Raw genomic sequence first — 20,914 nt, 5'->3', positions numbered from 1 at the left:
AGCCCCGTGGCGGACAGGACGCGCGCTCTCCAGGCGGCGCGGGCACAGGCTCCTGCCCGGGTTGGGGGCTGCAGGGCAGCCTGGCGTCGCGTGGGGAGGGAAGGGCGTGCAGGCCGGGCCGGGGTCGCCGTGGCTGGGTTTGGGGTCATCTCCTTGCTGGGGCTTCTCCTTGCCCCACAGTTCTTCTTCCCACTTTGGACAGGGGAAGATAACAGGGTTCTGATCTTAATGTTTAGAACCAAACCTCAGAGATATCCTCTATTTCCATTCCTTACCCACCCCTCATCTCAGCAATAATAGTAACAACCTGTATTTAATGAAGATTTCTTATGTGCCGGGCTGCACTGAGCACTTTACAGGGGTTATCTCATTCAGTCCTTACAGATACCCTACCAAGGAGATACTATTATATGAATTTCAGAGATGCAGATGGAAACGGAGGCTCAGTGACAGTATGTACTGGGAGGAGGTGCAGTTGTCCGTAACTTCCTGTGATGATGGAAATGTCCCCTGTGTTGCCCAATCTGGTAGCCACTAGCCACATGTGGCTGCTGAGCACTTGAAATGGGGCTACTGAATAACGGACTGACTTTTCAATGTAATTTAAAAGTGGTTCAGATTTAAATAGCAAGTGTGTGGCTATGGTATTGGACAGCAAAGTTCTAAGAGTTTCAAGGTAATGAGGGCCAAAGTCAGCCTTCAGAGCCAGACCCCGGCAGACCTGGGAAACTGCCCTCTGGGTCACTGCTTCGCTGTGTGGTAGCGTGAGAGCTGAAGGTTCTACCTCCAGGCGTGTCCCGGGTAAACCCCCCACCCTCATCCCTCTGCCTCCACCCTGTGAGCACCTCCTTATCTCTGCCCTGCCCAACTGCACAGCCTCTCTCCTCACTGATCCCTATAATCCTCCCAAATCACTATTTTAAAAATATAAACCAGACACGTCATTCCTTTGCTAAAACCTGTAGTTTCCGTTTGCACTCAGAACGGTATCTAAACCTCCTGCTCTGGTTCCCGAGGCCTCGTATAATCTGCCCCTGCCTGGACCGCTGACCTCGGCCCTGACTTTTCTCTCCACGGCTCACCAAGTCACAGTCACCAAGGCTCCTTGCCATCACTCAAGCACGCCAGGCCACACCTGCCGCGGGGGCTGGGCACATGCTGTTCCATCGGTCTACAATGCTCCTCCCCATGTGGCTGGTTCCTTTTCAGCAGTCAGGCCTCAGCTCGCACATCACCTCTCTGGCACCCTACCTAAAGCAGTTGCCCCGACCTAGGCCTTTCCGCTATAAAGAGTTTTATTTAGTTTTTGTTACTCTGCTCCTCGCTCTAGAACGGAAGCCCTATGAGGGTAAGAGATTTCTCTGGCTTGGTCCTTGCTGTTGCTTCAAGCACCAGGAACACCACCTGGCATATAGTAGGCGTGCTATACATATGTGTTGAATGAATAGACGATGGCATCTTCAAACTGCAAATTCCTAGACCTCTGAAACCTTGGAAACAGGGGATTCTGGAATCCTAGACCCGGCGAATCAATCATACTACAGAATGGCTCAGCTCACTGCCTCCCGGATCCTCAGACGCAGCAAGTCAGAGCTGGAAAAAGCTATCCCACCTCACTGCCGTCGGACAGGTGACGAAACTGAAACTGAGGCCCAGAGGGGAGGGGGCACTTGTGGACAGATCAAGACGCCGGCCTAGCTAGCCTAGAGCTCTCAGCTCTGCCTGCCAGTGGCCCCCGCAGAGGAGAGTGGGGACGAACTGGGCTGCAGGGTAGGGACGGGGTGGGAACCTGGAAGGCTACTCCCACCCAGGCCGCCCTCCCCCTTCTCAGCGGCCAGCCATGGGGGAGGGGTGGCTGGTGCCTGAGCCCCAGATGTGGCCCAGTCAGCAGGCCCGTAGTGGCCCAGAGAAGAGGGTCAATGCCACAACAGTTCTGGAGCTGGGGGAGGGGGTGCCCAGGCCGGAGGGTGCCTCACAATGAGGTTTTGTCCCCCAGGGACCTCAAGCTGTTGCTCTTAGATATATAGAATGGGATTTTGCTGGAGGGCCCAGCTGTGTGTGCTCCCCCCGGCAGGGGCCGGGCTGAGAGGGGGGAGAGGACCACACTGAGGAGCCTATTCTTTTCCAGCTGATACACCCCAGAGGTTTTTCTCCCTCTGAAGCCTCCCCTAAGACAATTGTTATTCTCTGCTCTGCCTCTCCCCCCACCCGGGTCAGGCCTGTCTGTGAACAAAGTAGACCCCCACTTACGCCGTGTAGGTGGGGGTCTACTTTGTTCACAAATTAAAAAATAAATTGATTTGGGGAGTTGACTGAGACCGGCTGGAAAACCAGGTTCTTTATAAGCCTCACCTATCCATAAGTCTGTCCACCTTATTCGAATGGCCCACCATTCGAGGGCCATCCTGATGAGCTAAGCCTTGCCCTTGTCTAGGTCATCCAAGGGTGGGGTGGGGAGAGATACGTGTATTTTATCCCCAACACCCCAACTCTTCAGGCTGGATTAAGTCTTTGGGTGACCTTGAAGTGGGAGGGAGCATCCTGTCGATCTCGTGAGAGCTGGCCTAGTTAGGGGGTTCAGGCCCCACCACCTCCCCTGACTTCCTGAGGCCACTGAGCAAAGGAGCAACTGTCCCCAGGCATTTTCATCTCTGGGGAAAGGGTTAGCTGAAACGTCCCAGACTCGAGGTTTACTACCCCCAACTCACCCACGCCGGGCAGAGGCTGGGGCTGGGAGGGAGCCCCAGGAAGCCTTATATCATCAAGTGGGGGCAGGGACTTATGGTTATGAGTAGCTGGCTGGAGGCCAGCCCAGGAGAGAGTGGGGCTCGACCCACTGGCCAGGCGTCCCTACCCTGGCTTTCCGAGGGCCCCCTCAGCCCTGGCATCCACCCTTTTCACAGAAGAAGCCCAAAGGATGGCGAGTCCATGAGACTGGGGACACAGCTTCCCTTGACTAGGGTGAGGGGACATAACTGGGTCTGGGGACCCTTCGGGGTGACTTCTCTCCCACCTCCCTCCCAGCTGAGATGGAGGGACCATCCAGGGGTCTCGAATGAGCACTGGGAAGCAGAACGCCACTCGAGCTCCTCCCAAAATTGCCCCCCATGAGAGCCCTTCCATTCCACACTTGGCTGTGTGACTTTTGGCAAGTCACAGAACCTCTCTGGCCCTGTCGTTTCCTCTGCTCCATTAATTGGATAGAATAATTTGCAAATCGAATGAGACTATAGGGTGGGAAGAACCTTTGAAAACCATTAGGTGAGGATGGAGGCCAGAGTCCTAGGCAGGGAGGCCTGGATTCTGGGCCTAGATCTGTTCCCAGCATGGGAGTGACCTTGAGTAGGTCTTCATCCTTATCCAGCCTCAGTTTCCTTTTCTGTTCAGAGAGGCCTTGCGTAAAGATAGGCGCTGTTCTATCACCTTTCCCAAACCCTCACCGAGTAGGGTCACTCTGGACTCAGGGGTGGGAAGGTAGAAGTGTAGAGAAGGGGAAGGTTAAGGTCAGGTCAAAGCTCAGCTGGGTCAGTGCCTAGGCCAGACTGCAGGTCACAGTGGGACTGGCTGGAGGAACAGCGCCACCTGGTGTGTGGAGATGGCACGTCTCAGCATGGGGCTGACAGGAGGCCCAGCAGCCTGCCCACACTGGCCCTACAGCTGCTCCCCAAGCCTCACTGCCTTGGGACTAGGCTGGGCTGGGGTCCCTGGGGTGCCCTGGGCCTGGCCAGGCATTTGCATACTCCTAGGGAAGCCCTTGGCAAAGACTTCCAGTGGACCCTGCATTTCTGTGTGACCCAGCTGGGGGCTTCCGTGGAATCCTCCCTCCCTGCCCTAGCTCTCATTATTGGGTGGCGGGGTGGGCACTGTCAGATCAGCCTGGCAGCGCGAGCGCTGGCTCTGCGGTCTTGGGCAACTTACTTACCCTCTCTGAGCCCCAGACCCCTCAGGGAGGAAGAAGGCGCAAACAAGCCACATCTTCCAAGGCCCTAATGAGGTCATACAGATCCCCTGGCATGGATCTGACACAGGCAGGGCCCCCATTCAAATGGGGTTTCAAGGGTCTTCCGGCCTTTCTCTGCAACTCAAAGTGTGGTCCCGTGTCAGGGCTTTGACAGCAGTGAGAGCCAGTCTCAGAGGTCCCCTCCCACCTCTCTGCCGCTGACCTCTGCAGCAAGCCCTTCACCCCCAGCCGCTGGGAAGAGAGGTCACTCGAGGCAGCCAGCATGCTTCTACATCCAGTTTATACACAGCTCTATACAATATACAGAAACCTTTATATACAGATATATTTATAGAATAAGCTATATTAATTTGTCTCTCCTTTTTACAGCAATATTAGTTTGGATCTTTCATACATTAAGTACAAAAAAAGTTAGGGGAGAATGGCATGTAGAGTGCACGAGTGTCTGTGGGGCCTGGCTGCTCTCTACCGATTGCATATGGAGGTCACCCAGGCCCCTGGGAGGACAGGCCAGCGTATGACTGGGAGAGCTTGTGCTGCAGGTCTAGGGAACAGAGAAGGGGTCGGGCTGAGCCGAGCCGGGCAGAGGGGGGTGGCTCAGACCCCCCCAAGTGTGGTGTGGGAGGAAGGGAGAGACACGCAGTAGGCCTGCCCTTCAGGGCCGGGGTGGGGAGAGGGCAGGTTAGGGGTGGGCTGACCCTGGGGCATCCAGGGCTGAGTCTGAGTCTGCCCCAGCCCCAAGCCTGTAACCTTGTGTGGCTGCAGCTTTGGGGTGGGGAGTCTGTCCCTGATGGCTCAGTCCTGGGCATGGGTGGGTGCCACACCCCCTTAGAGGCCCCAAGCCCACCTTGGCAAAGGAGGAATTAAAAGGCTAGACCCCCAAATCTCCCTGCTATTGGCTGGGGTGCTCATTGGAACGTTACTCTGATTTATGATTTGTCTTTTTTTTAATTCTAAGAGCCACTGATTCGTCTTGCTTCTGTGCTGGGCCCAGGCTATGCCAGCAGCGGGGCCCTCAGCTGGGGCACCATTCTGGAGCCTGGTGAGGAGTGGGAGTCACAGAGGCCCAGCTCCCATCTGTCAGGGTGGGCAGGGGTCCCAGGGAGGGGTCTGGGGCAGTCCCAGTTATGTTAGGGGTCAGGCTCAGGGCGCAGGCCCCAGATATTAGTGATCGTGAAATGAGGGGTCTTGGTCAGGGAAGCCTAGACGGCAGGGAGGCCGTGGTCAGGTTTGAAGTTGGGGAGCATGCCTCCGAGGAGATGAAGGCACAAGCGGACAGTCAGCATACAAGTTTTCCAAACCGGGGGTCAGAGCAGCAGGTTGAGACAAGGACAGGCCATGTCCAAAACCGAGCTCCTCCTCTGACCTCCAGCCGCATCACGCTCACTAGCTGTCTTCCCGGCAGGCTGGGGAGTGGGCGGGGGGTGGGGGGTGGGCAGTAGGCAAGCAGGTCAGGTCAGGTGGGGTGGGTGCCCCAGCAGCCCCTTCCTCAGGATCGGCACACACTCATGCACATGCACACTCCCCCCGCCCCCACGTGAGCATGCACGGCCTCCCCGCCTCGGCCTCTGGAGAACGGCCTGGCCGCCACCTCCCCACTGCTCCCCCAGCCCAGCGGCGAAGGAACCCTTCAAGTGGGGGATGCGGAAGCCTCTGGCTAAGCCAGGACAGTCCCAGAGCCTGACCCTCCACACCCCGCGCAGTAGAGAGCAGGGGGTCTCTAGCCAGGTCCCACAATGCCCCACTCTTGGCCCCACTTCCTGTCGACGTAACATTATGGGTGGGAGGGAAGAAGGCCCAGGTGAGAGCCCAGGCCAACCAGGAGGGTAGTGAGGGGAGCGGAGGTATCTGGTTTCAGTTCCCAGGGCCTGGGGCTGCCTAGGTATGGGGGAGGTGACAGGGAGCGGTTCCATGGGGCCCTCGAAGGAAGCGGGATTTGGGTACCCTCTTCCTCCCCGGGCACTGACTCTGCAGCCTGGGGTGCTCACATCTGTGCCGTCCACCCTTTGAATGGCCAGGATCCCCGGGAATAGAAGGGGAGCCTGGAAGTAATGGGCAGGCGGGACAGGCTTGGGAGCTTATAACCCATTGACAGAGGGGTCAGCATGAAGGACACCAAGCAGAGAAGGGGCGGTCCTGACCCCACCCTCCTCCAGGCCCCTCCAGGCCCCTGCCCTGCTCGGAGGGAGGCTACTGAACACATGATTGTGGCTGGGGGCTTGCAAGCCCAGGACACAACCTGAGCCCAGCCCAGCAGCTTCTGTAAACACAAACAGCACTGCGGGCCACCTTGGGGGTGGGGGGATCACCCCAAGGGCTGGCCAGCAGGCACCAGGTCTGGGGAGTGGCCAGGGCAGAGGCCAGCCTAGACCGCAGATGAGAATGTATGGGGAGGGGGCCGCTCTCCAGCTCAGCCCTGGGAGGGCAGTGATGGGGAGTCAGCATGCCCACGGCCTGTCCTGGAATAGGGGGTGCCAGGGTGCCCCTGGGGTCAGGCTGGCAGGCTGCCCCAGGCTCCTCCCCACTCCCTGCTCCTCCCCTATCTGGAGGGCCCAGATCCCAGCTGCCTTGGCTCTGAGGGGTCCTAAGCTGAGGTAGGGATACGGACCCCCAGCTCAGCAGCAGTGCCCCATGCCTGAGGCTAAATTGGACCCCGGGGGCCTCTCCTCCAAGCTGCCCGGCTCTGTGAGTAGCCACCTGGAGCCTGAGGGGCCACCTGCTCTGGCCTAGGCCTCTGCCGGCAGCCCCTCTGGGTGCTAGCGAGCTGAGATGACCAGGTCATCCTGCTTGGCGGGGCTGGCCCCGTGGCCAGTGGGGGTAGAAGTCCGGATCTTGTCCACCGCCAGGCACTCCTGGCTGCTGAGCCCCGTGGGCGTCAGGTCCATGAGCTCGCCCGAGGAGCTGAGTGGGAAGGAGGGTGACAGCGAGATGCCGGAGGAGGGGTCGGCAGAGCCGGCAAAGCGCCTTGGGGGCTTGGGCACCAGATTGGGCTCGAACTGGGCTCGGAGCAGGATCTCTTGCTGGCTGGGGGACTTGGGGCCCTCAGCGTAGTCGCTGGTGGGGCTCTCGGGCACCACCATGCAGTAGAGGTCTTGGAGGGAGCTGCTTTTGCTGTCCAGGTTGAAGAGGCTGTCGATGAATTCGGCAAACTCCAGCACCTGAGGGCTGGGCGAGTCGCCCAGGCGCCCGTTGTGCAGCGCCAGCTCTCCACGGGGGGCCACCCCACCACCCCCCTCTTCCTCCTGGTCAGTGGCCGCAGCACTGGGGGCCCGCTCGGGGGTGGCGCCCCCACTGCCCAGGGCCGCCTCCAGGGGCTGGGTGTCCTGCGAGTGCTTGGATAGGCTGTCCGCGGCCAGCAGCTCGGTGCGTGAGCTCAGGGAAGGGTTCTCCTCGGGGATGGCCGGGTCGATGTAGAAGAGGTGGCCCTCGTCGCGTTCCAGCACCGCGTGGAGGCTGGGCGAGCCGCGGATGCTGCGGAAGCCTGAGGATCGGCGGGAGTCGAAGCTGTACAGTGACTCCGTGTCCGAGAGGCTCTCCATGGTGGCCAGGGGAGCCCGCCGTGCCTGCAGCTCCGCCGCCAGCCGCTCCTGGGTGGACAGCAGCAGCAGCTCCACGGGGTCCTGGCGGGCTGCCGCAGCCGCAGCCACTGGGGACAGCAGCTGCCCCTCCGAGAAGCCCTCCAGGCTCATCTCAGACTGGGACTTGCTCCTGCAGAGGGCAGGGCAGGGGGTGAGGGTGGTGAGACTCAGAAGGGGTGCTGAGATTGAACCCCACCCCAGCTCCCTGGCTGGAGGGAACTTGGGGAGGGTGAGGAGGGGAAAGTTCATTGAGCGGTTGTTGAACTATTTGGGGCAGGGACCCTTAATTTAAAAAAAAATGACTTCCGTGAACCCAAGACAGAAGACCATGGGCTGATGCTGGGTTGAGCCAGGGTGGGGGCCTCGAGGGCCTGAGGCTCTGCTGGGGGCACTAGGACCCCAGGAGCACTGCCGGAGCACCCTCACCCATGTCCTGTCACTGCGGCCATGGGAGACCGAGGCCTAGAGAGACCGGCTGCCCAGGTCACTCATGAGGCCACAGGTCAGGGGAGAGAGGAAGCAGGACCAGCAGCCCTCTGTGCCGCTCCCAGAGCTCTAGACCTCCCTTCCTCACACTGGGGTTCCTCCCACCTCCTCATAAAGTATAGCCCTCTGCTGGATGGGGGGCCCTGGTGTCTCTCAGCTGCACACCACCTGCTGGGAGTGAATGAAAGGCGTGTGAGTCGGGTGCAGCGGTTACTGTGGCGAGAATGGACACTGGCTCCCTCATCTGGTCATGCAGCTGCCACAGGAAATGTACAAAAGATAGGGAGAGGTGTCTAGGTGCCCCACTGGGGCTCTCTTCAGCAGTCTCTTGGCCAGATCTGTGCCCTTCCTGGGTGGGAAGGGTCCTGGAGAGGCAGGAGGATCCCCCTTAAGAGCCTGATACCCGCGAACAGTGCTGTGAACGTGGGGTGTGTGTCTGGGAGCACGTGTGCACAGCTCTGGTTTATGTATACAGTGTACATACGAGCTGTCTGCATGTCGGCCGGCGATGTGTCTGTGCGGCTGGATTGGGCACAGGCGCATTCATTCATTCACACGCAGGGCTGCCTATCCAAGCGGGTCCTTGTGCATTTCCTGTGGCCTCCGTCTTGGCATATGTCTATAGGGGACTGTCTGCACTTAGAGCTATTTGTGAGGCACGTCTGCATGTGTAAGTTTCAATACAAATACTTAAATACACGTGTGCCTGCATGGAAGGGCAGGGGTGTCCATCTGTTTGGGTCTAAATGGGTATAAGTGACTATATGTGTTTGTGACCTGGGGGCCGTGTGTCTAGATGCCCACTGGCCCATGTAGCTTTCACTGATGGTAGGCTGGGGGGTCAACGGGAGCAGAGCAGAGGGGGCAAGTTCACCTCTCCTGCACATGGATGCAGAGCCGCAAGAACATACGGGTTCAGCCTACGCACAGAACGCACGCGCGCGAACCTGTGGGCTCTGAAACGACGCGCCTGGCCACTGCACACTGGGGTGGGCAGGGCTCACCTGACGCTGCTGTTTCGGTGGTCTGCAGTGGGCAGCTCCAGGGCGAGGCCAGCAGGCATGGAGGGCCCCGTGGGCAGTGGCTGCTGCTGGAAGATGAGCTCGGGAGTCAAGTCCACCTCGGTGGGGCTCACCATGACCTTGGCAGCAGAGAGCAAGGCTGTCTTGCCCTTGTTGTAGTTCTCCAGCACCTGGGGACAGGACGCGGAAGCTGGTGGTGGTGGAGGGGCAACAGCCACATGGAGGGTAACAGCCACGTGCAGGGGCAGGGTGGCAGGCCAGGCCTCTCAGACCAAACAGAACGGCATGGGTCAGCTGGGCCCCACTCTCCTCCCCCCAGACCCCTTCTCCAGGAAGGCCAAAGACTGGCCCTGCCTGGCCGTGCCTCTGTCAAGTGCCAGGTGGCCTTCAGGCCCTCTGAGTTCAGCCTGTCTTGGACACTGGTCCCTGGGAGTCTCCTAAACTTCTCCTGACCACGGGGCCACGTGGTGATGCGGACGGAGCAGGGGTGTGGAGGCCGGGGCATGAGTGGGCTCTCTGGCCCCACTGCGGCCCGGCCGGGGACTCTGGCTCACTTTTCTGAGCATCCGCACCCTTGCCTATAATATGGGGACAGAGATGCAGCTCGCAAGGCACCGCGGGCTCTAACGAGGCGTTAGAGCCCAGGGCTGCCCAGGGACTCACCTTGTTGAGGCCCTCCATGACCACGTAGGGGAGGTGCTCGTGCAGCATGGCGGGGGAGATGATCACCTCGTTGAAGGCCTTGTTGTCACCCCAGATGGCAAAGTACGTGGGCTCCTCCTGCTCACAGCAGCTGAGGAAACACGGGGGCCAGAGGGAAGCCGAGGGTGGGTAGCAGCTTGGCCTTGGCCCCCAGGCCCTGGCTCTGCTTTGCCCTGGCTTAGCAGGAGTGAGGTGAACTTGGAGGCCCCCTGTCCAGCGTGGCCAGCTGGGCTGCGCCCCTGGGCTCCTTGCTCTTGCTTCACCCTCAGCTCCCACCCCCACCCCTACTTCCCAGTCCGGCCAGGAACAGAGGCTGAGAAAGGCTGATCTTGAACCTCAGCCATGGTCCCTACACAGCCATCTCCATACTTGTGGCCTGGGCCATGCCTGTTCCACCCTGGGCAGGGCCCAGCCCACAATCCTTTTGTCAGGGGAGGCAGTGCTTGCTGGAGGAGGGTCCCAGGCCTACCCTCTGAACGAGCACGATGGGGAGACGTACTTGCCCATCTTTTTCTCTCTTCTGGACCCCAGCCCTTGCTCAGAGCTGTCTGCCACCTATCCCAGAGGTGATGCCAAGTGACAATGGAGGTACAGCTGGCCAGGGCCTTAGAGTGACCCCTCCGGGGCATACACTTTTAAATGGACCACAAGTGGGGAGAGATGCCCTAGGGAACACCAGGGCAAAGCTGACTGGGGACAAAGGCTGGGCCTGTCACGAGAGGAGTCTGGGGTGCTGCTCTGGGCTAGTCTTGTTCTATTTCCAGGGCCCAAGTCTGAGGCAACTCCCTACCCCCGCCCCACCAGCTGCGGGTGCCCTGGACCCGTCTCTCCGCCTCTGGCCCTAGCCCTGAGGGGCGACTGAGCGCAGGCTGGCTCATCCCCCAGTCCCCTGGATGATGCAGGCCCTGCCCTGGCTGCTGCCACCTCCCAGCTGACCGAGTTGCAGGCAGCACCTACCAGCACTGCTCTGCTGGGTGGTTGTGGACCACGTGGATGATGCGGCCGGGAGGGTAAAGCGGGGTGCTGGCCGACAAGGCAATGGTCAGGTCGCTGGGGTGAGTCCAGAGCCGTGTGCTGGCCAGGGCGGCCACTTCCACCTCCTCCGGCAGCTCTGACTTGGGGATGCATTTGGTGGCCCCCACGATGATCCGCCACTGTGTAGGCAGGGGGGAGGTGGGGACAGCTGAGCAGCTCTGGCTGGGTGGGCGGGGCAGAGGCGCTCAGAAGGAGAGTTCATAGGTGACAGGGGAGGGGGTTGGGGTGGCTATGAGGCAGAGGAAAGGGCAGTGCCCACCTGGAGAGGCATTCCTGAGGTGGACAGTGGCTATGATGGCCAAAAAGACACCAGGGATAGATGCCATGGACTCTTGTATTTCAGGGCTGGAGAGAGGCTGGAGGGACAGTCAAGCCCCCACCTACTGGACAGGGGAACAGGCCCAGCGAGGGGAAGGAACTTGCTCTACATCACAATGACAAGAGCCCGGGACTGGGCCTGACAGCAACCAGGCTCCTGTAGGCAGACACGATCCCCTAAGACTTTACTGCCCCGCCCACCCCTGCTACCTGGTACCTGCTACCTGGCCTAGAGCACTGCCTGCCAGAGGGTCAGGGGCATGAAGGCTGGGAAGAGTCCAAACTGGGCTGGGGGCACAGAGGACCTGCTGGTCCAGGTCAGTCCTCTCCTGCCTGCCAGCCTCCCCTTGGCCTGGCCTGCTGAGGGCCAGCTTGCCACAGGAAGTATCCCCCAGTGTCCTTTAAAGACTTGATGAAGGTTTAGGAAGGGCTGGTCCTTTCCTCTCTGCTGCGGTGGAAAATCAGACCAAGCTGTAGCCCAATTCGCCCAAGGTTGAGGGCCAGCCCCCCTGAGCCAGCAGCAGGTTTTGGAAGAGCCTCGAAGCCCAGAGCCTCGGGGACAGACTTCTCCTGCGTTTAGGCAGCTCTGTGGGACGGGAGCCAGGACTCAGGAGCCCTCAGCTAAAAACTGACTCGGTGACAACTTGTGTGAGCAAAAGCAAGCTCCTTGACCACTTTGGGCCTCAGTTGCCCCAAAGTGGTACAAAGACAGGCAGGGGGATGAGCTCAGAGATGCTGAGGGACTGATGGCCTGAGGTTTAAGACACCGACCACACCCCAGGCTGGCCTCATGTGCCTGGGGCCGCTGTGCTTTGGGCTGGGAGACAGGCAGGGCACAAGACAGACACGGCGCCCAGAGCCGGGGCAGCCAGGCAGGACGGGGTGGGGGCTCACTTTGGGCTTGGTGCTTCGCTGCAGCACGTCCAGGAGCTGTCTGCGGAAGCCTTCCAGCTGAGAGAGGCCGATCCTGGGGGAGAGGGGAAAACGAGCATCAGCCTGGCCTAGCCAGGGACCAGGGGAGGTATGGGGTGAGGGCGTCGTGGGGGCAGGCACATGCCTGGCCCCCAGGAAGAGGAAGACCAGGCTGCCAGGGTCACAGAGTTGGGGAAGGTGAGTCTGCAGCTCAGGAGGGCTAAGCCAGGGAGAGGGTGCCAGGCAGGGCGAGTCCACCTTGTCCTCTCAGCTTGGGCACCTCAGAGCACACAGGGGGGCTCTGGGGTCCTTCGGGTGGGTGGGGGTCTGCGTGAGAGCGACGTAGAGCCCGGGCGAGGCCCTGAGGAGGGAGGACCAGCCCAGGCTGGGACAGTGGAGAGAGGGAGCAACAGGGACTTGCCTGGGGACGAGATCTTTGCCCAGAACCACAGCTGTCACAAATTCCTTGGAGTACTCCATGGCGTCCTCACTGCAAGGGAAGCAGAGGCGGGGCTCGGGTGGGGAGGGCGCCCTGGTCCAGCTCTCCTGTGGTTAGCTTCTAGGCTCGAGGCCCCCTGGGGAGCGTGCAGGCCCCTGCCCTGCTCTTCCTGCCAGGAGTACTTTGCCAGAGGTAGATCCGGGGTCCTCCTGGCATTTGACAGAGCCCCCCCGCCCACCGTCCACTTACCAGGCCACTCCCTGGCTCCCACTGACCAGAAACCAGACTGCCCAGTCTAGTGCCCACCTCTGTCCCACCCCGAGCCCCAGCCAGCCCCAGCCAACTCTGAGGCCCTAGGCGGCTCACCTCAGCAGGCCCCCTGGTGGGGAGTAGGCAAAGCACTTGAGGGTCGGGTACTGGGGGCGCAGGAGGAAGGAGAGGATGGCGGCGGTGCCCGCGCCCAGGGAGTGGCCCACCACAATCAGGCCGTAGTGCTTAGTTCCGCGGCCCTGGGGACCGAGAGAAGCCTCAGAGCCCGGCCCCTGCCCGCTGAGCCGACTGTCTCAGCTGACGCCGGAGAGGCAGAGGGGTCTTCCCAGAGTCCTGGGGTCGTGTCTGTGGTGCGTGGGTGCTGGGCAGAGGAAGGGCCCAGCGAGGCCCCCATGGGGAAACTTCTTGGGGGAGACTAGTTTAACAAACTCCTACTCATCCTTCAAAACCTTGCTCAGAAGTTGCCTCCTCGGAGAAGCCCTTCCTGATCTTCCGGGAGAGGCTTACTCCCTTCTAGACCTTGTGTCTACACCTGGGAACAACCCTCGTACATGGCGATTATACTCTATTATAATCATTTGCTCACCTGCCCCAATCCCCGTGTCCTAACAACTATACAGGTCTCGTGAGGCCAGGGCCTGCTTGGCTTTGGGAAGGGCACTCAGTAGCACCTCGGGAGCTGCCCGCATAGGGAGTGGGCAGTGGGCAGGGCCCAGATCGCCCCCAGCCCGAGCAGCACCCCTTCTATGTGCTCTGCAATTATTTTATCATCCTGCTCTATATTTTAGAAGCCCCCAGCCCAAACCATCGTTGCGCCTCTAGTGCCTGGCACGGAGCAGGTGCTTATAACTGGGCGGGGCTGAGCTGGGGTGCCCAAGAGGAGCAGGTGCAAAAGAGGAAGTGGTCAGAGCGGGCAGGAAGGACTGAGCAAGTGAGGGTTTTGGGAGCCAGGGGTCAAAGGAAAGTGCAGGAGCCTGGTCTTCAGGGCGGCTCCGTCGGTCACCAATCTGTTGCACTGGGGGCGGGAGGGCTGGGCATGGCGAAGGCTCGGTGGCGTGGAACACGCCTCACCAGGTCTCTCCCGAAGGCCTGGGACAGGACCATCTCCTGCTCCAGCTTCTTCTTGATGTACTCAGCCGACAGGACCATTCCCTAGGTGGGTTGAGGGGTAACAGAGGTGGGTGCTTGGAGAGGGTCCGAGACAGAGGAAGGCCTCTCGGGGACCAGCCAAAGCACAGTGACCGGCAGCTCACGCCCCTGTCCCGCTCTGGTCCACATTACAGGCCTGTTGGGGCTGATGGACGCTTTATCACATCGTTTCCGTTTCACAGATGAGGAAACTGAGGCGCAGAGGGGTTGCGTGTCTAACAGAAACCAGTGTGACCCCTTCCCAGCTCTGCCTCCTCAGGCCCTTCTGGGTCAGGATCTGAGCCAGGCAGGGGTCCTGGCGGACAGGCTACGGTGGACCTTCCAGACACATCCACACCTCTCTGACCAATCTCTCCCGGTGAGCCCAGCGAGCAGGGAGGACCCCCACCCCACCAACAAGGCACATCCATGAGCTGGCAGCGGGGAGGGAAGGCCAGGGGCCCTCAGGGGCCCACATGGTGGGTACCTTGTGTCCCAGCCAGGTGCCATGGTGCCCCTCCACGGGGAGGCGCTCAGCATCACCAGTCAGGTCCGTCAGGGCATCCTTGTGGGGAGAGAGCACAGGTGAGGGGCGGGGCTGAGGACAGGAAAAGGGAAGCGGCACCCCATGAGGGCGGTGAGGGGGCCCCCAGGGATGGGCGGGGAGCCTTGGGCAGCATACCTTGGGAGACAGGGTTCCCCGAATACTGATTACCACCTTCTTCTTGTCGTGGTCCACTGCCACGTAGAAGGGGGTTTCGTACACCTAGGAGGAGGGTGGCTTGTGAGCCTCAGTGGCCCCGGGATGGAGCCCGACTCAGGCCAGTGACCTAAGCAGGCCTCCTTCCTGGTCAGAGAATTTGCCTCCACCAGCCCCCAGGCCCTGGCCAGGCTGCCGTCCCCCAGCTCCCCCACGTGGTCAGCCCCGCGTGCTGCCCCCCTGCCTGCTGTGTCCAGAGGGTTGGCCGTCCCTCTCCACGGCCTCGCTGCTTCTTTCCACAATTCCTTCCCCCAAAGGCTGGAGCCAGGGAGCCCCAGTACTGGGTGTGGTTTGGGGTCCACTTTCTAGACACAGAGAGAGCGTGGGGAGAAGGGTCCACCCCCGGACTGCCTAGCTAGGGGACACCTGGAGGCTGCTGTTTCAGTGCCAGCAAAGCCAAGGGCTCCCACTGCCTGGGAGGACGGCTCGGGCACCCAGGGCCCTTGGCCACCTGCTCCTGACACGGGGCTGCAGCCCCACCTGCCCCTCCACAGCCTGCAGAGGACAAAAGCTGGGGGTGCTGCAGGCCAGCCCGGCCCAGCCCGCCCAGCCCCTCACCGCATCATGGCAGGAGGTGTAGACGATGTCCACCGCGGTCATGTTCTCGTCCAGGAAGTGGCGGCGGATGGCAATGGCGTTGCAGCCACAGCAGTTGTCTTCCTCGATGGTAACTCCGGGGGCGAACCGGGGCCGCGTGGGACACAGGCAGCACCTGGGGTGGGGTGCCAGGGCCTCAGGGCCAGCGACCACCGATGGAGCCATCTTCCCCTCTCAGCCTCCCCGGACCCCGCTCTGGCAGCCCCAAACCTCACAAAGCGCTACTGGGCAGTTCCCGGCCCTCGTCTCACGTGGCCTCGTGGCAGCACCTGACCCAGTGGGTCCTTCCCTCCCCCTTGAAGTGCTTTCCCCACTGGGCCAGGGGCGTCCTCTCTCCTGCCTCCTGCACTCGCAGCCTCCTCGGCCCAGAGGTCAGCTCTGGGCTCCTCTTCCGTTGGCTCCTCTCGCTCCTGCAGGGCCTCATCCCAGTGAACCGCCCAGACCTCCAGATAGTCCCCTCCCACCGCCCACACAACGCCTCCTCTGACGCCCCACGGGGCCCGGCCCTGACGGTCCACCTGCGTGCTCCCCACAGTCCTCCACAGCCCGCCGCTCATCGCTCAGTCCCATGCCGGAGCCGCCATCTTCCCATCCCGCCTCCCACCCCGCGTCCTGCGGGTCAGCACATCCGCTCGCTCTGCCTCCAAATCCACAACCAGCCTGACAGCTTCTCCCCTGCCGGCACCCCCCCACCCCCACCCCACGCCGCCACTGTCTCTGCCTGTGAGTGTCACAGTGGCCTCCTGACAGGTCTCCCTCGTCTCTGCCGGCCCTTACCTTCTCGACTCAGCAGCCACAGTGACCTTTTAAGATATGTCAAACCGCTTCACTTCACTCAAAACCCTACGACATGGCCCTTCTCGCCCAGTGCAAAAGCCAGATCCTTTCAGGGGCCGAGGGCCCTGCCCCATCCGGTCCTGGCCACCTGTCCCGGGCTCTCTGGCCTGCTCCCTTCGACTCCCCTCTGCTCTCAGACACCCTCCTGCCTTCCCTCAGATGCACTGGCTGTATTTCTGCCTCAGCATCTTTGCACCCATGGCTCACTCTGCCTGAAACACTCTTCTAGATGTTGAGTGGCTGGACTCATTTCTTTCAGGTTTCTGCTGAAATGCTGTGTTATAGTGAGGTCCACCGTGGCCACCTCATCTAACATAGCCCCCCGGCCCGCGTTCCCCAGCCCCGATGACACAGCAGCTCTATTTTTCTCCGAAGCATCCATCTGCTCCAGGTTTGTGCATTGTCTGAGCCTCCCCACCAGGCGATGGGCTCCACAGGGCAGGTTTTGCTCTGCTTGGTTAACAGCTATGTCTCCAGCACCAAAAACAGCACCAGGCACAGAGTGGGCTTCCCCAAGTGAGTGAGTGAGCATCTGAGCTGGGCTCCCAGCAAGGAGTGCAGCTGCTCTTCTGGCCACCAGAGGGAGCCGGCACCCAACAGATCAAGCCAGGAACTGTGAGAGCATGTGACCCACCCCTGCCACCTGTCTTAAGATGACAGCTGAGATTTTATTAATAATCTTGAATTTTAGAGATGCCAAGAGGTTTATCTTCACTCGAGTAGCACCTGAGGGCTTGTTACACACTTCGCAATGGGGGAGAGGGTTCAGTGAGAAGACTCAGGGTGAGGCCAATCTCAGAAGCCACTGGGCGACCACTTCAATGGATGCTGGGGGAGCCCCCCACCCCAGGCCACGTGGGGCTTGGTCTAGATCTGGGGGCCGGGATCCTGTTCTCAGGCTGCTGTCTGCTCTCTCCAAGGACAGCCTCCGCCTCAAGCACTGAGCATGTGGCCGCTACAGTGTGGCCTTCAGCAACAGACCTGGGCTTGAGTCCTTGCTCTGGTGCGTCCCTTCCCGACTGCGAGGGCCTGGGGAGCACTCAGCCACCCGAAGGCTCCGTTTCCTCCTCTGTAAGAGTGGGGTGCTGACAGCTACTTCACAAGGCTAGTGTGACCTCGAAGACCCAAGACGCAGAAAGGGCCCAGCATATGACAGGCACTCCATAAATGGTAGCTCTCCCTCTGTCCAGTGAGAGGACAGCCTCTGAGGCAGTGGTCTGAGAGCCAGGGGAACGGATGAGAGCAGCAGCGCCAGCAGTCTGGGCTCCTAGGAGGGGCCTCCCGCCTTTTCGAGGCCAGCACTCCGGCATAGGCCTGGCTGGTCATGCTGTATGGGGCAGGAGAGCTGCAGCCAGGCGGAGGGCCTGGGCCCGAGGCAGGTCAGCAGCTCCTTCTGCTGGCTAGTGCTGGGACTCTAGGTTGCTATGGACAGGCTGGCCCTCAGAGAAAGAGGCCCAGCCCTCTGGCTTCCATCCTAACACCCCTGGCTGCAAGCCTGGCCTTCAGGGCTGCCCCTTCTCCACCCCCTAGATACCTGTTCTTCCAGGCAAGGACCCAGCTGGGCCTTCATGGGGTCTGAGGACTGCCTGCTCTCTCTCTGGAGCACTGAGAAGCCGAAACAAATGCAGAACGCCTCAAATGCCTGGCCTGCAGTGACACCCTGCATGCAGAACGCCTCAAATGCCTGGCCTGCAGTGACACCCTGGCTTCTGAGAAAGCCTGTGGGCAGGCCAGACAGACACTGTCATACAAATGACATCCCCACTCTGCCCGTGAGTAAGGGAGCAGGGCCCTGGGCATGGGACTCCTGGGCTCGTACTCGTTTCAAGAAGCTCTTGGCTGCAGCAGGGGCTCCCAAGGGTGCTGAGAGGAATCCCAGCTGTGTGCAGGCTGGCAAAGAAGGGAGGGGGCACGGGATGCCCTGGTCCACTCTGTCACTCGCTTGGGGGATGGTGAGAACGAGGTCCCAAGAGCCACCCAGCTTTCTGTGGAAAGGAAGGCTCTACAGGAGGGGTGTGGCTGCTGCTGGCCCTGAGGGCAGAGGTGTCACAGACAGAAGCTCCCTGCCCAGTATGCCAGCCTTTCTGGAACAGGGAGCCAGGGAGCTGTCCTCCTTCTGTGTGGCCTGGGCTGACGTCAGAGACACCAAGTAGGGGGAGGGGCTGAGGCCATGCCAGCACCCTGTGAAGAGCCAGCACCCTATGAAGGGCCTTCTCGATGTCTTTCCGGAGGCCTCTATGGATTGAACCCTCTTTACCAGCAAAGTCCTTTCTTTTAGAAAGGCAGAGTGCAGGAAGGGAGAAGGGAAGATGGGGGGAGAGGGGAGTGGCTGAGGGGGCCAGGGAGAGGGCCAGGGGGGATGGGAACCAGCGGAACCAGATGCTTGGCAACCCCTCCTTTAATCCTCCCAAAACCATTCCAGGAGGTGCACATCACCAGCCCCGCTTTACAGGTATAGAAACCCAGGCTGGCAGAGGGAGACCGACTTGCCCAAGGCTGCAAGTGACAAAGTCCAGATCCAAACCCGGGACTATGTGATCCCAAAGCCCACGCTCTTCCCCATCCAGGGCTAAGGCAGAAGCAGGGAAGTCGAGGCCCAGAGACGGTGCGGTGCAGCAGAGAAGCAACGCAGGCCGCGGGGGGTGGGGGGCGGGGGGCGGGGAGAAGAGAGGTCACGGAGGGCGGACCAGCGCACATGCGCAGTCTGCTTAGTGACGGCCGTCCCCGGCAGGCTGGCATCATGGCCTCGGCTCCTCCACACACACTGGCCCAGGGGAGGATGGGACGGTACTCACGAGCAGGACCGTGCCAGCTGGCAAAGGCCGCAGGCGGGCTTCCGCATCAGGTACATGGGCCACCCGTAGGCAGCCAGCGCAAACAGCATGTAGTAGCAGACCTCTTTGTAGCGAAGCATCTCTTGCTGGAAGGGAGGAGTCAGAGGGCGGTCACCTCCTGCCCTCAGGGCTCGTGGGCCCCCACAGGCCACAGATGCCACCCCATCCTGGGGGAGGGACCGCTCCTCCAGATGATAATTGCATTTCCCTAATTATCTCCCTGTAACCAGGGCATGTATCCTCCTGAGACCTGTCCTGTTGCTCTGGTCTCAGAATTAACGATTTGGGGCCAGAAAAACACTGAGAGTACTGGATCGATGTCCTTGCCCGGTTTCCCAACAAGGGAAGAGATGGGGGCACAAGTGGCCATCACCCCGCCTTGGCAATCAGGCCCTGGGAAGGGACACTTCACCCTGAGAGGCCCAGGGCCCTGCAGCTGGGGTGTCCAGGCCTTGACAAGCAGGCCAGCCCTAGAGACATGGCCAAGCTGGGTGAGCAGGTCCTTGGGTTCTTTGTCCGCAAATTCAGGGAGACTGCAGCCTGATACACTGAGTCACTGGCTGGCAGGGGTGTCTGGGCAGATTGGGATCTCTCTAAGGAAAGGCGCCAGTTAGAAGCCCAGTGTCTGAGGCCACAGGCTGTTGCTATCAGCCTGCAGGGCTGGAGGGAGGGAGGAACAGGTGTCCCAGCAAAGCCTTTCAGTGTCCTGGTACCCCAGGCACTGGAGGGCTCCTGCACTTAGAGGGAATTAATCACCTTGTAAAAGTTAAGGAGGGTGATTAGTCATCTTGTAAAGTGAAAAAAGGTAGCGCCTTAATCAGGGCCCAGAGGCGTGGAAGCCTGGCCGCTCTGCTCTTTCTGCTCTTCAGGAAGGAGCTGGAGAAGATAATTATCCCTCTGAGCTCCCGGCTGTAGGGCGGGGCGCTGGCAGCCTCTGCCAGGTGGCAGGCGGGGGACCCAGCACCTCTGCGCAGCAGCCTGTCCCTGCCCCTCCCCCTCCGTGGTGAGAGCACCTGCCATAGACCAGCTGTTTCAGAAGGGGACACAAAGGCCTGCTTTGGGAGCGGGGGGAAGATGGAGGCCTGAGGCGATCCCAGGAGACCGAGACCCGAAGACGAACCCTTTCTAGCAGCCCAGACTGGTACCACTGCGTCTGGTGCCCCACCGGGAACTGGACTCAGAATGGCCCATTTCCTCCCCACCAGAGCTCTGCGTGGAAGGGGTGTCCAGTGCCATCCACACAGGCAGCAACAGGCTCAGGGCGGGGTCAGGGACTTGCTCAAGGTCACAGTGACGGCACGGAGCTGATGCACACCCTGATCGGTTTGTTCCTGAGGCAGGGTGGGCTGCAGTTTCAGCCAGGGTGGCAGGGGACTGGCTCCACGTTCCCCTGTGACACGCACACTGGATTTCTACTGAAGGCGCTGGGGGTGAGGTTCTGCACCTCAGAAAGGCTTGGGAACCAAAGCGCTATGTCCCGCTGCCATGCATGACGACATTCCCAAAGGCGGGGTGGGGGCAGTGCTGACTTACCGAGTTCTTGAGGTCGAGGTACTTGGTGTTTCTCGTCACTGGCATCCCCGACAAAAAGGCCAAGATGTCGTTGTTGGCCTGTAAAACAGGCGTGTGAGGGTGGCCGCCCCAGGCCTAGCTGCATGGCTGGGAAAGGGGGTCTGGGCACCCAGCTCTGCACCCCGCCTGCTTCACGAGGGCCTGCGAGCCCAAAGGAGCGAGTGGCGTCTGGCTCTCTGTGACCCAGCCGGTTTCCCAAAAGCCAAGATCTCCTCTTATTTCCAGTTGCTCCCCTTCCACTCGGAGCATCGCCCCAGGAAGCTCCTCGCCCAGGCCTCGGTCGGGGCGGGGGCTGGGAATGCATCTTGCAGAAGACACTGGGACACCCAGGCTGGGACTGGTGTGTGGGCGGGGCTGGGGAGGAGAGGGATGGAGGGGCAAGTGCCCGAGGCCGAAGCCCGAGCTGTGGCATTCATTAGCTTCATTAGCCCCTGTGCTTAGAATCTCTTGCAGCAGCCCGGGA

At 60.8% G+C, this 20,914-nt stretch overlaps 1 protein-coding gene across 4 annotated transcripts in view; it reads right to left on the bottom strand.

Annotated features, from left to right (window-relative positions):
• Window positions 1-4,224: 4,224 nt before the first annotated feature.
• DAGLA (diacylglycerol lipase alpha) overlaps window positions 4,225-20,914 on the bottom strand; it is a 28,282-nt gene continuing 11,592 nt past the window's right edge. For all 4 annotated transcript variants that reach the window (XM_011368608.2, XM_011368606.2, XM_023535768.1 and 1 more), the window contains 13 exons: window positions 20,413-20,490; window positions 18,841-18,965; window positions 15,170-15,323; window positions 14,534-14,617; window positions 14,339-14,416; window positions 13,795-13,875; window positions 12,820-12,962; window positions 12,436-12,504; window positions 11,997-12,069; window positions 10,707-10,903; window positions 9,711-9,840; window positions 9,030-9,217; window positions 4,225-7,669 (listed from right to left, as the gene is read on the bottom strand). In XM_011368608.2, coding sequence (XP_011366910.1) covers window positions 6,718-7,669; window positions 9,030-9,217; window positions 9,711-9,840; window positions 10,707-10,903; window positions 11,997-12,069; window positions 12,436-12,504; window positions 12,820-12,962; window positions 13,795-13,875; window positions 14,339-14,416; window positions 14,534-14,617; window positions 15,170-15,323; window positions 18,841-18,965; window positions 20,413-20,490 — 2,352 coding nt within the window. In that variant the 3' untranslated portion in view covers window positions 4,225-6,717. The remainder of the gene's footprint in view (window positions 7,670-9,029; window positions 9,218-9,710; window positions 9,841-10,706; window positions 10,904-11,996; window positions 12,070-12,435; window positions 12,505-12,819; window positions 12,963-13,794; window positions 13,876-14,338; window positions 14,417-14,533; window positions 14,618-15,169; window positions 15,324-18,840; window positions 18,966-20,412; window positions 20,491-20,914) is intronic.

The sequence above is a fragment of the Pteropus vampyrus genome, unplaced genomic scaffold (assembly GCF_000151845.1).
Source record: "Pteropus vampyrus isolate Shadow unplaced genomic scaffold, Pvam_2.0 Scaffold144, whole genome shotgun sequence".
NCBI classification, from domain to species: Eukaryota; Metazoa; Chordata; class Mammalia; order Chiroptera; family Pteropodidae; genus Pteropus; species Pteropus vampyrus.
Note: the sequence above shows the minus strand (reverse complement) of the source record. Positions and strands in the feature narration are given on the sequence as shown.